The sequence below is a fragment of the Panthera leo genome, chromosome B3, assembly GCF_018350215.1.
Source record: "Panthera leo isolate Ple1 chromosome B3, P.leo_Ple1_pat1.1, whole genome shotgun sequence".
Taxonomy (NCBI): domain Eukaryota; kingdom Metazoa; phylum Chordata; class Mammalia; order Carnivora; family Felidae; genus Panthera; species Panthera leo.
The window spans coordinates 62,448,230-62,461,791 of NC_056684.1; the positions used below are offsets into that span (position 1 = coordinate 62,448,230).

The 13,562-nt window shown below is 55.6% G+C and overlaps 1 protein-coding gene across 2 annotated transcripts; it reads left to right on the plus strand.

The window, feature by feature from the left end:
* Positions 1-241: 241 nt before the first annotated feature.
* Positions 242-8,408, plus strand: CCDC9B (coiled-coil domain containing 9B). Of its 2 annotated transcripts, XM_042942417.1 has the most exons (11): positions 242-342; positions 1,174-1,287; positions 1,559-1,666; positions 2,341-2,493; positions 2,585-2,710; positions 3,355-3,554; positions 3,832-3,890; positions 4,483-4,536; positions 4,637-4,736; positions 5,318-5,360; positions 5,444-8,408. In XM_042942417.1, the coding sequence occupies exons 1-11, from the start codon at positions 331-333 to the stop codon at positions 5,981-5,983; spliced, it is 1,509 nt and encodes a 502-aa protein (XP_042798351.1). In that variant the 5' UTR covers positions 242-330; the 3' UTR covers positions 5,984-8,408. The 2 variants fall into 2 exon arrangements, with proteins under 2 accessions (XP_042798351.1, XP_042798352.1); XM_042942418.1 differs by lacking the exon at positions 242-342 and having other exon boundaries at positions 1,266-1,287; positions 1,501-1,666.
* The last annotated feature ends 5,154 nt before the right edge of the window (positions 8,409-13,562 follow it).

Here is a 13,562-nt window from a genome sequence, read left to right on the forward strand (position 1 = left end):
CCCCTGCGTGGGCCAACCCGACAGAAAAAGGTTCTTGCCCTGTCTCTGGGGACGCTGGGGTGGGGCAGGGAGAGAGGTGCTGGGCAGGGCCAGTGCCCTGGTCCTTGCCCTCTGAGAGTGGATGGGTGGGGGCGGCGGCGACAGCATTCCTGGCTGTGAGCCCAGAGGAGTCTTTTGTAATCACAACATGATCTCGTGTGCTGAGCAGTGAAGCCGGCAGGGAGAGGCCAGCAGAGGCCCGGCTCCGGTGGTGGCTCGGCGGCTCCGGCTTCCCTCCGGCTCTGGCTCCCCTGGGGCTGCTCTGGAATTCTCTCAGTGCCCACTGTTGCCATGCACTCGGCTGTGAGTGGCACCTCACCTTTGGCGGGGGGCTTCTGGGGGCTGGGAGGAGGCCGGGACACCAGGCAGCCACACTCTGGGGGCAGCTGGGGACAGCTGGGCCTGGGAGGAACAGGGCTGTGCCTAGGCCTGCAGGGGGCTGGGCAGGGGCGTTTGGCTACAAGGGAGACCCTGCAGCCACACAGGGAGAGACCTGGGGATTTCGGGGCAGAGGCATGGTTTGCTTAGGGTGGCTCCTCTGCTGGGCCTGCCCATGGAGCTCGCTCTCTCCTGCCCCGACTGCCGGAAAGAAGCTCAGGCCTGGAAAGGCTGGGCTCGCGACGGTGGCTCTTTCCCACAGGCTGGGCTGCAAGCCTGGGGAGTGGGGCCCGGGGCCTGGGACCCCAGGACAGAGCAGGGGCTTCTCTTTTTACCGTGGTTCTGGGCCTGGGAGCCAAACAGCTCCCCTCCTCGACCTCCTGAATCCCCTGGCAACTTCCCAGTCACGGCAGGTTCCGCTGCCAGAGCCATTTATAACTCTCATTCCTGCTCGGCAGGCTCTCTCGGCAGTGGAGCTCCCTGGAGAGCCCGGGGGAGGGGCAGCCCACTGCTGAGAGCCGAGGGCCCCGTATGAGGCCCTGATCTGAACCCCTGAGGAGGCAGAGAGCCGGGCAGACAAGCCTAGTAGGGTGGGGACTTGGGACCTTCCATGTGCCATCCCCCCTTGTGAGCCTAGCTCCGGAGAGCTGGGTTCCATTCGTGGTAAGAATATGGTTCTCAGGTCAATGTGAAAGTTAGCGGCCTGATAAGGGATGGGCCCGGCAGTCAGGAGCTTGGGCCCCCTGCCCTCTGCAGGGGCCTCACGGAGCTGAGTCACCCCTGAGCAGGCAGGAAGAGAAGGATGCAGAGCTGGATCGGAGGATAGTGGCCCTTCGAAAGAAGAACCAGGCCTTACTCCGCAGGTACCAGGTGAGCAGGCTGTGATGGGCCGGGAAGGGCAGCTGGGTGGGCACTCCCTGTCTGTCCTGCAGACCCCTGCGTGGCGGTCTCTCCCTGTAGGCTCTAGGCCTGGGGCCAGGGTTAGGGCCATGTGGTTCATCTCAGAAACTCTGCGAGGACCTTGGGGACTCCGTGATGCCGTGCCTCTGCCCCCTGGTGTCCCACTGGTGTCTCTCTGTGTAGGCCTGTCTGTGTGCGTCTGGGGGGCCATGGCCTGTGCTGACCCCGGGCCCTCCCGTAGGAGATCCAGGAAGACCGTCGGCAGGCGGAGCAGGGGGGCATGGCTGTGACCGCGCAGGAATTCCTCCGACCTGATGGCCTCACTGTCACTATCAGCCAGGTTCCCGGCGTAAGCCCCACCCCGGGGTGACAGCGTGGGTTGTTCACTCCTGTAGCTGCTCTGCGAGTGCTGAGGGAGGGTCTGTAGTTTACAGGGCACCATGCCAGGCCCTGGGGACCCGGCCCTGCGAGGAGGTGGAGGCCCAGCCTGCGTCAGGGGAAGACAACCGCTCCTGCTCCTCTGTTTCCTCCACTCACAGTTCTGGGGCTCACCCGTCAGTTCCCAGCCTTCTGCAGCCCAGCCCACCCAGTCCCCCTGCACCCAAAGGGCCACAGCTGAAAGGCCACCGAATAGAAACCTCCCCATACCCTTTCCCAGTCCCATAGCCCTGCACCTGTGCTGTAAACCACAGGCTGCTCCTAAAACCCAAACCCTACAGGGACAGAGAAGTGGGGCCGAAAGCCAGGAGCAGTATCGGAGGGACAAAGCCCCATTGAGTGCTTTGGATTTCCCAGCTCAGAGATGACAGGCTGCTGTGGCATCTTGGGCCCCAGGGTGGCCCCAGGGCCTGGATAACCTAATGCCACTGGCATGTGAATGCCCCATAGAATCAGCTCCTCTATGGGCATTCCAGGGAGGTCCAGGGCTGGAAGCCAGCCTTGGGGAACCTCCCAGAGGACTCAGTGCCCAGCTCTGCTCAGCCCTGCCCATGTGGCCTGAGGGCATGGCATCCCATTCCTCAGGAGAAGCGGGTGGTCAGCCGTAACTGGGTGAGATCCCTCGGACCTGAAGCAGCCGGTGCGATGCTTGAGGATGAGGAGGTGGAGTATCACACCGGTACTTTCTGCCTGGGGGACCGGGTGGAGCTGGCTGTGACCATGGAGAACAAAGCTGAGGTAAGCAGGGTGGGCGGGGGAAGCCCAGGCACCAGGCCGACGGCCTCTTCTTACCTGGCTGTGCCACACCACCCATCCTCACCTCCTCCAGGCCAAGCGGATCGTAAGTGAGAAGCCCACCAGAGCAAAGAACCGGGGGGCAGGAGGGTCACCTGGAGGGGGCTTGGGCCGGACCCCCTCCATGCAGATGGCCGTCAGCTCAGATTCGGCACGGAAGGTACATCTTCAAGAGAGGATGGGGACATGAAAGTGGCAGTGCTCATCTGGGGGAGGCGGAGAAGCTGAGTCACATATGTCCCTCATCTATGGGGACATGCCCAGGTAGCATCAGCAAAAATTCCCACCCCTTCTTCCTTTCTCTGGCCAGTCTCCACGTTGGGCGGGCCTTGCAGTGAGAGACAGGAGAAGTCAGAGGTCAGCCCCTTACCCTAACTGGATCTCTGACGGGCCTTGGGGTGGGCCAGGAGGCTGCAGGGGACTGGCCATGTGCCAGGTGTGACCTCTAGGTGGCAGCAGCCCCTAGTACTGGCTCTTGCTGACCGCTGCCAGATGCCTCTCCACTCCGGGCCTGTCCATACCCTCCCTCCCCTATAACCCCGTGGATAGGTGCTATTATTATCCCCATTTTACAGATGAGAAAATGATACACAGAGAGGTTAAGTAACTTGCCCAAAAGACACAGCTAACAAGTGGATGGAAACCGTATCTATGGCAAACAACACGTTAGAGACGGAATGGATTTAATTTTTAGACGGGGACGTGGAAACCTGGAGAGGAAGGGGTTAGTAGTATCCAGATTTCCACTCCAAGCCCAGGCCTTCCTGCTTCTACCCCATGGTGCTGAGTGTCTTCTCCCTGCAGGGTGCTCGGGAGCCCCAGAGTCCAGGCCTGGTCCCAGGCCCGGTTCCCCACCGACCAGTGGGGGGACCCCAGGAGGTGGGCTGGGACTACGCCCAGTGGAAGCAGGAGCGGGAACAGATCGACCTGGCCCGTGTGGCCAGGCACAGAGACGCGCAGGGTGACTGGCGCCGCCCGTGGGACCTGGACAAGGCCAAGCCCACGTGGGTGGCAGGGCTGGGCAGCTTGTTGGACTGACATGCTTGTGGGGCTTAGGGCAGGATTAACTGTGGGTGCTTCTTGGAGGGCTGGTGAGACCCTCTCCAGGGTGGTTGAGAGTCTTCCTGGGCCCTCTGGTTGGGCCCTGGGCTCAGGGCGGGCACCGGGTCCCCCATCTTTCCCCCATCTGTTCTGGGGTTGGAGCTGGGGGAGGCAGTGGTTGTGTGAGGCTTGCCCTAGCTTGTGTCCATCCCACAGCAGCCTGACTCTCTGGCTCCACAGGCTACAGGACTCCAGCAAGCCTCGAGAAGAGGGCCCGGCCAGGGCGGGCGGCACCAGGGGTGAGCCAATACCCACCTCACCTCCTTTCCCTCCTTGGCTTTTATCACAGCCTCCCCCCACCCCCTGCTTCCCCTCTTTTCTCTGTCTCTTGGTGTGCCACTTATTTCTGGAGCTAGGAGGAGGCACGGAAGAACATCTTCCTTCCTCTCCCTTCTATTAGAGCAGGGCACCTTCCCTCCCTCCAAACCCACAGCTCCTACCCTGGGTTCTGACCCCAGCAGTTCCAGGGAGGAGGCTCACAGGAAGTCTGCACTGGGATCCTTTTGAAGTTGGTCCCTCACGGGTGAAAGCTCCAGTCTCCCTGTCCCTGGCCTGTTGTAGGGACAGAGCTCTTAGAACTGCTGGTCCCCTTACTTCACATAGGAGGAAGCTGGGGCTGGAGAGGCTCAGCCAGCTACCTAGCCAGGAATGGCAAAGTGAGCACAGGCACCCAGCTCTCTCGATCCCCAGACCGGGGCTCTTTTGGGGAGTCAGAACACCCACAACTGGACTAGGAGAAAGACAGACAGCTTCCTGGTCCTGGAAAAATGGTGTTGCTTCCTTGGATCCTTTATCATCCCACTCTTTCCCCATTTCCTTTGCCCCACTTAGGTCCCAGGAGCCACCGAAAGCTACAGCCCCCACCCTTGTCCCCTGATGGTAAAGGTGAGTTGGGAATAAAGGAGGAGCAGGGTTGCATGAACTGGTGAAGGAGCTGGGCTGCCATGCCCTCTTCTCTGCTTGATTCGTGGGCCATCTCTTGCAGGTGGTACTACTCGGGGTGGGCAACCCAGCAGATCCTCAGTGGTGTCTGCCACACGAAGCAAAGCCCGGGGGACAGAGAGGCTGACTGGCAGGGCCCGCAGGTAACAGGTGGCAGGGGGCAAAATCAGGGGAATCACCTGGGCTTCCTAATTTCCTGGATCTCCCTTGCCCCTGGGAGGTCAGGACCAGCACTGGTCCAGCTTCATGCTCCGGGCCTCAGGGCCGCTGCCTCCTGCCTGACGGCTGCCTGGCGGCAGGTTAATGAGGTTCCAGAAGAGGCCAGCAGCAAAGGCAGCAGCAGCGAGAGCCTGGTGCCCAGGGAGGCCGCAGTAATTACAGCAGTTGCCTTCCCCCAGGAAGTCAGGCATGCCTTTCCCAGGCGGTGCAGGCAGGGACACGTCCAGAGTCTCCATGGAACTCAGGGTGCCCCAGGCCTGGCCATAAACATCAGCTGGGCACCTGGGATGGAGCTCAAGTGGCTGGCTTTCAGAGGAAATGGCAGGATTTGGGGAACAAGGTCGGGTTGGAAGGGAAGTATTCTGGAGCCTTGTTCTGGCTCTGACACTCCTCTGAGACCCTTGGGGTCTAGGTGCTCCCTGGGAACATGGGCCCCTGGCTACAGAGCAACTGATGTGAAGGGCATGGGTAGGAGTAGACCCTGCCATGTGTCGTGTTTCTACAGGTGGGAGACGAAGGAAGGCAAGGAGGAGCTGGAGAGCCAGGAGGTGGGTGTTTGGGAATAGGATGGGACGGGCTGGGGATCTGAGCTCTGAATTCGCCAGCCAGCAGGGCCAATCTCTTGTTTCAGGGAAGCCAAAGTACCAGAAAGAGTCGGAGCGAGGAGGAACACTCACAGAAGCAGAGCGAGGTGGAGCTGAGCAGACCCACAAGTGCCCCAGCAACCAGCCCAGCCTCAGTATCCCCAGAGGGGCCAAAAAGGGAGTCAGGAGTCTCGATAGCCAGTCCAGAACCTGCCTCTCCACAAAACACTGACTTGGTTCCCCTTGACCTTTCTCTAGGAGGAGCCAGTAGCCCTGGGCCTGGGGCGAGCGTGTGTGTGCTCCCTCCAAGGCCTGGAGCCCAGGAGAACCCTGTGTCCTGGCCAGATGGTTCTGAGCAGCTCCCGGGGTTGAATGACCCCCAGGCTGAGCCGGAAGTACAGACTTGCTCCAAGCCCCAAGGAGGAGCAGGGCCCTTAGAGCCCAGAGAAGACAGGTCTGGCAAGGCTGGGGCCCAGCAGGGCCTGGCACAACGAAGCAGGCCCACCAGGGGAATGGGCCAAAGAGCAAGGGGCGCAGGAGGTGTGAGAAGCAGGACAGGAGGTCCAGGCCCCGCAGGAAGATGCTGAGCAAAGCCCCTGGGAGCAAAGGGGCCGGGCTGGGCAGAGGAGGAGGGAAGAATGCAGTCAGGACTCTTGTGCGTGGTGGGTGTCTGGTTGCTGGTGGCTTGTGGCAGTCCAGCTGAGCAGTTGGGCAAACTTTCCAGTGGGGTGACATCGTGAGGGCAAGGAGCTGGCCTTCCTTGTATCTCAGGTGCACATCCCTGTGTACGGGTGTGTTTTCACCTGCAGGTAAAGCTCCTGGTGTATTCCTATGTCACACCTGGTCTCTGAGGCTGGCAAGAAAGCGAGGCTTGGAAACACTCAGCACCTGGCTCACCTGGCCTCTATCACCCCCCAGGGCCTGGCTTCTCTTTCCAGCTGTGGCTTTGGAGGTGGAGGCAGCCTCAGTAGCTGGCAGGACCAGCCCAGGCCTGGGCCCTTTCCCATGCCTCTGCCTTGCACCCAGGTGACTCACAGCCCCAGACTCACAGGATGGCAAACGAGTGGAACATCAGCCATCAGCTGGCAGCCTCCTGCCTTCCTGGAAGAGGAGGCTGAGGCCCAGAAAGGGAGGGCACAGCAGGTGGGGACTGAGCTGGGGACAGGAGAGTGGAGCTCAGGTCTCCTCTGCAAAAGAGAGGGTTCCTGGAAAGGCCTCCTCTCTGAAATGGGGTGGAGTTGGGTGGTGAGAGAATAGCGTCTCCCCCCGCCCCCCCCCCCACAGTAGGGTGGGAAAGCTCACCAGCAGGGACACCCTCCCTCCCCCCTACCCAGGTCAGACTTCAAGTGTACCCCAAGGGGAGGGAAGAGGGCAGCCCTGCAGCCCAGGGCCATTTCCTGCCATCTCCTACTTCCTCTTCCCCACCACCTCCCTGCACCAAGGTCATGCAATAGCAAGGACTCAGACAAGGGACAGAGAAACAGCGACTCTGGCGAAGTACAACTTCAGGACTTGTCTTTCCTACTTAGTCTCTGTTCCTGCCCCTCCCCTGAGGCCCACGGCTGGTGAATTATTCAGACTCCGCACAAGCTGTGGCTTCCTCTCAATTCAACAAACATTTCCTGAGCACCCACTACCAGCAGTGCAGCCGGTGGGCGATGGTGACTTTGCCAGCAAGAGGGAGGGAGAAACTCAGGCATCCAGCAGCCCCAGGCTGCACAACAGGAGCCATTCTTGGCTGCAAGAGCCTGACAGGAGCTGGGGATGGTGGGAGGAGCCCAAAGGGAACCATCTCACTTCTGCTCGAAAAGGCAGGTGCCCCTTCCTTTCTCACCACGTGTGTCTTTTGCCCCCCAAGCTCCTGCCTGGATCTCCCCATGTGGCCCCCTCTGTTCCCCTCCTCTTTGGCCCTGTGGTGGTGGCTGCTCCTCTCTGCTGAGGGTCCCAGGCCTCACTCACCAGCCTCTCTGGGTTCTCTAGGGAGCGTCCAGATCATGCTCAGGGTTTCTCCACTGTGGAAGGGAGGGAGGGCTGCAGGAAGCATGAGGAGGGGGTGTCTTTTCAGCAGATCAGATTGTTTAGAGCAGTGCTTCTCACATGTTAAGGCGCAGAGTATTGCAGGTCCTAATTCGGTAGGTCTGTGGGGGGCCTGGCAATGCGCATTTCTAATCGGCTCCAGGTGACAGCTGTGCTGCTGTTTCCTGGACCGCGGGTTGAGTAGGAAGGGTTTGGGCTGGGAGATATGGCGAGCTAGGGCCAAAGACAGACTCTAGACTCTAAGGACTTGTTGCTGGCTATGTCGGGGACCCGGCGAGGGCCGCCCTGGCCGGGTGCAGGCTTCCTGGCTTCAGAGTTGGGTGGGCAGCTGAGGCACCTGGGAAGGTGCCAGAGAGGCCAGTGAGTAGGTGGTGCCAACTTCCTGTAGCGGGGAGTGAGGAGACTGGTTAGCTGGTTGGGAATGGGATAAGGTGAAGGGGGTGGAAGAGGTTGGTGTGGAATTTTGAAAAGGCTTGGGAATATTCTTATGCGTGTGGGAAGACCCCTCTGAGACATGAATAGGTAAGGGCGAATGATTCCAACTGAAGTTTTCCTCTTTCTCTCCAGTCATACATATATGTATTTGGAGCAGGGGCCTGGGCCTGACCCATGACTCCCAAAGGATAGAGGTGGGGAAGAGCAGATTCAAGCAGAGCCCTTGAATTCAGATGTCTCAAAATAATAATAACAGTAATCATTATTATCATCACCATCATCATCAAGAATCTGAATTCTAAGATTCACAAACTGCTCCCAATGGCCACCCCCCGCCCTGCCTCCATGGTACCAACCGTACAGACAGGCCTTCGTTAGAGGGTATATGTCAAGGTATGTCTGACTATGGGATGGGGATGTAGAATTCAGGCAGAAATCTGGCTCGGCCCTTACAAACAGAACCTAAGCAGTAGAGAAAGCTGGGCAAGGGGCGCCTGGGTGGCTCGGGTGGGCGTCCGACTCTTGATTTTAGCTCAAGTCATGATCTCGCGGTTCGTGGGATCAAGCCCCAAGTTGGAGCACAGCCTGTTTGGTATTCTCTTTCTCTCTCTTTCTCTCCCTGTGCCCCTACCCTGCTCATGTGCCCTCTCTTGAAATAAATGAACTTAAAAAAAAAAAGAAAGAAACGAAAAGAAAGCTGGGCAGAAGGGCTATGGAAAAATAGGGTTTCTCTCTCTGAGGGTAACATCTAGAAGGACATTAGGAGAAAGGATGTCATGGGAGTCACTAGGGGTTAGAGAGTGCAGAGACCAGCACAGGCGGTCTTCACTCTAGGAAGACTGTAGTGCCAGAAAAGTATCACAGCTTTTCTCAACAAAGGGGGAGCCTTCTTCAGGGCTGCAGCTAAGGGGGCGAGCACCCTCCTCCCCTGGGATGGAACCAGCGGTGGAGAAGGAGGGAAGCATAGACACCCCTCCATAAACCTCAGGGTCATGGGAGCCTGGCTGCAACAATTCCTGGCTCCTTTGTCTAAAGGCCTGGCTGGGAGACTTCCTCTTAGATGCCTCTTTCCTCTCCAACCAGCTGACAAGACTTTCCTCAAAGGTGGGAAGCTCTTCATGAGACAGCACTATTGGGAACCCAGGCACAGAGCTGGAGGAACTGAGAAGGAAGGTGCCTGCAGAATAGTAGAGCAATGACAGCTTTACTTAGGGCCTCATAACACGGAGGGCAGAAGGGGCAGAATATCTCTCCATCCTGAGCCCCTGGCACCTTGGCAGAGGGGAGCAGCAGACCATATTGCAAGGGAGGTATGTTTTTTGAGGAGAGGCAGCAGGGTAGGAACAGACATGGGCTAGGTCTGTCATCAGCTAGCTGGGTAACCTTGGTCAAGTTAAACCTCTAAGGCCTTGGTTTTCTTATCTGAAAAATGGGGCCAGTAACACCTACCTTGAAGGGTTGTCAAGAAAATGAAAGAGAATGCAAAATATCCCCGGCCCACAGCAGGCACTCTATCAGCAGTAGCCTGGCACTCAGTCATTGTGTGTTAAATAAATGGATAGCTATTTGGTTTGATCTCTGTCTACTTTGTTTCCTATCCTCTCCTTTACCTTCTCTTCCAGTCTCATCTTCACTAGGATCAGAACACTTCAGGGAAACAAGGGATGGTTTGTAAAGTTTCCCCAGCCTTCCAGGACTGTGAGCTTCCTTTACTGTCCTGGAGGAGCTGACTGGAGTTCAGAGCCTCACGAGCTGGGTCACCGAGATTCCTAAGCATTGCCCCTACCTCTGCACACCGACTTCCACAGGTCAGCGCATTCCCTCTTCTGTTTCCATCAGTGGCACTCTCATGAACTCCCGCCACAGTCTTTGCTTAATATTTTCCTCAGAAACAAACTCCCTTGTGGGGTTTGCTCAGATCTCCTGGAGTTAAGGGTTTTTTCCCCCCCCCCAAAGGAGCAGCACGACTGTATTTTCTTACAGTCAAGGAAGAGCCAGCTATCTAACAAGGCACAAGTTTGGAGAGTTTGACCACCAGTCAATTTCAGTCCCAACCCTGGCTTCAGGACAGGAATAACAGGAAAAGATGGCACAACCCCTCCTATCCCCCCACCCCCCCCCCCAAAAAAAAAACCCCACAGGAAATGGCAAAAATCCCCACATGGCCATATCTTCTTATTCTGGGGACTAAGTTGGGAAGGGGGGTGTGGTCAAAGGAATAGGAGAAACTAAAGATACCACTTCACTCTGCCTCTTCAGCCACTTATCAGTGTCCACAGACCCAGCAAGCAGCTCTGAGTGAGGACTGCCGGTGCTTTTGCGGAAGGGCTGACGCAGGGGGGGCCACGGCCTCACTGAGGGGAGGACTCGGAAGGGCTGACTCAGGGGGGGCCATGGCCTCACTGAGGGTTGGACTCGAGGCGGGGTAGGCAGGGAGAAGAGCGGCAAGAAGCACAGACTGAGGCTGCTTTCTCTCAAGTCGGCCTGCCTACGTCACGGCCCCTCATTAAGCATCCACTTGACGCCGACGAAGTGAAATAGCACAGACCTGGCACCAGAAAGAACAAGTGTGGCACCCACTGCTCCTTTTAAGGTCTGACTCAGGAGCAGCAGGCCCCAGGGCAGGAGGTGAGGCAAACACCATCAGTGGGAGGGGGAGGGAGGACTCTTTCAGGCCTGCCTCCTTTACCAGTTCTCCAGGGCAAGTTCTCCTGGCACCTTCAAAAGATAACCAGTAATGCAGCAGGCTCTCCCCCTTTTTCTTACAAACTCTGGGGATACAGTGTTTGCTTTTCTCCCAGCAGGGCAGCTGGCTTCAACTGAGAAAAAAGGTCAAAAGTCACCTTGTAGCCATCTGTCAAAACAGAAACACCTAAACCCTAAGTTACAGAATCGGAGGCAAAGTCTGGGCCGGTGGTTTTGATTTTAGAGTCAGAATCACCTGGAAGGCTAGTTAAAACACAAAGGCGAGCTCTAGCCTCTGAATCTCTCACCCAGTTGGCCTGGGATGGGGCCTAAGACATGGCATTTCTAACAAGGTCCCGGGTGATGCTGACGCTGATGGTCTGGGCCCTGCTATGATGTTTATCACCTGCCCCTTTGCATTTCTTTCCAGGCATCACTTATGCCCAAGGGGACAGACACTCCCTAGAAAATATATTACCTCCTATGTCTATGCTGCACTTTTATTCCCAACATCTCCAAGCCCTCTCACATCTGTTACCTCCAGTTGCTCTCATGAATTCCCATTTGGTTAGGAGGAAAAAGCAGGGTCAAGGCCCTAACCAGTGCTATTATGGAGTCCACAAGGTTCCTATTTTCCAGTTCAGGGTCCCTTCCAAGAACACACTGCCTCCCCTCACCAGGTCCTCATGATGCTGTGAGCTGCCCATGCACAGAGGCCGACTGCCATGACACAATACTGCCCCAACTACCAGTAGAGAGCTGGGGGAGGGGGGGGGGCAGGTGGCCTCTAGGTCATAAGCTGGGCAGAAACCTCAACTCATGACTCTAAACACTGAGGTTAGCAGAGAGAGGTTTGTTTGCTTGTTTATTTATTTTTGAGAGAGGTATATTTAAAAGGAATTTCTTGGTAATCAACATAATTGCCTCTCTGGACACGTTGGCTTGGGGACTTTTGAGGCTCGCTTGGCACACTGCAGGCACTAAATAAATAGTTCTTGAATTAATGGTAGTGATTTGTGGAAAATATTCTACGGGGAGTTAAAATCATACTGCTGGTTAACTGATAAACTATTTTAAAAGCAGATTATTGAAGTTAAGAAAACAGGGCAGTGACCAGAGTAGATTCTTATTGGCATGTCTGTAAATTTCTTGAGGACAAGAATTCGGTGGGAATTTTCTGGTCCCTCAGTAGTATCTTGGCCAATGTTTATAGAATGTTTATATGGAACTGGTTTGGCCCAGGTGCTCCCCACTGACCAGGTGGCTCATGGACACAGTGCATGACTTTGGGAGTCACGGCTGTTTGTACACTTAGGATGGAGAGCCTGGTAGAGCCTGGGCATGTGGTGAAAAAAAAAAAAGTCCTTGTTTTTTTATTTTTTAAACTAGCTACTGGAGGGAACAAAGAGTATAACACAGGTTTTCTGGCAGCAGAAACCCACAAGCTAGGTCAGCAATTAAAACAGATGTGACCCAAAACTGTCAATAAAGCAGGTATTTTTATAGCTCAACATTAGGCCATAGGGTCGGGACAGAGGGGGCAACGAACGGGCCACATAGTCTATGTTGTGTCTGTTGACTGCTACATGGACTACAGCTGTGTATGTCTTGTGCCTGGAAAGAACAGGCAGGCTGAGCCCATGTCCTTTAACTTGGACGTAAAGAAACTGTGGCCAGAATGGCTGGTACAGCTGTGATTTGCAGGGCTTCTCTTTAGCCTTCTACTCCCTCGAACCAGATTATGGGCTGTGGATGTGGATATCCAAGTGGATTACGACAGTGACATCACACTGATACTAGGGCCAATTCTATCTAATGCAGTGATCAACCAGATGATCAACCAACTCTAGGCACTTCCTACTATGTGCCAGGCACCGGGCTTAGCGCTGGTCCAGTGAAATGACCAAAGCTATTGTGGTCCTGCCCTCCATTGAGAGACAAAAAAAAAAAAAAAGGGAAAAAGTATACAGCTGTGGCCCTTTTGTTATTGCATTGCAATTCCAGAAATACCTCCATTCTCTGCAGACAGGAAGGGGAGGACAATTATTACCCCTTTTAAATAGTTGTGGTAGCCCTAAAGCTCAGGACCTGACCTTTTGGTTCCCCTTAAAGAAACATGTAGAAACAAGTAGATGCTCTCCACCCAGCCTTTCAAAACAGGATATAAATACTCAACTGAAGAACACAGCATCTTAGAATTCCCTAGTGAAAACTGGAAAACAAGGTAGACCGAAGAGCTTCCAAAGCTGCGCTCTCATACTGTGCAGAAATCTAGAGCTGTTAGGCAGAAAAGTCTTTCTTAGGATTAAAACTTCAGAGACACATTTTTCTGCACCTCAGCATCATGGGGGAAAGAAACGATTCCAACACAAACTCAGTCTGAACAGCTTAGCAAACTCCTGATCCTTCGCCCTCCAAAACTTCACTTTCAAAAGAGGATTATCTCCTCCTTCAAACTCAGGCTGCCAGGGCATAAATGTGCACAGTAACTTCTAATAGAAGTAAACACCTAGAAATTACCCTAATGGTGGAAGCAGTTAAAGGAGAGTAACCCCCTTTTGCACAGACCTCTCCTTCCTGACGGGCACTTTTGCAGCTGATTTCTAACCTATGAAAATAAAGCTGTTCGGCCACTGCTCCCCACCAACCCAGTCCTGTTCTGGCCGAACAGTGTCCTTCTTATCAGCCAGCAGGCTCTTGCCACACACTCCGCTGTATGTGCCCAATGCGTGAAGCTGTGTGCAACTGCAAAAGCCACATGTCACCGTCTACACAAAGGTGGGGGGGCAACTAGAAGAACCTTGGAAACTCTTTCACTTCCCTTCTGCTCTGCCTTACCAAGCCCTCTCACAAAAAGCCATTGTGTAGGCTGAAGAGGGAAATAAAAGAAGGGCGGACTTTTTCCATGCTCCCTGCAGACTACAAGGTGATGTAAAAGCACAGAAGCTACCCCCAACAGCTCTGGAGAAGTGCAGACCTCAGGGGGCCCCACCAACACGGCTTCTCACT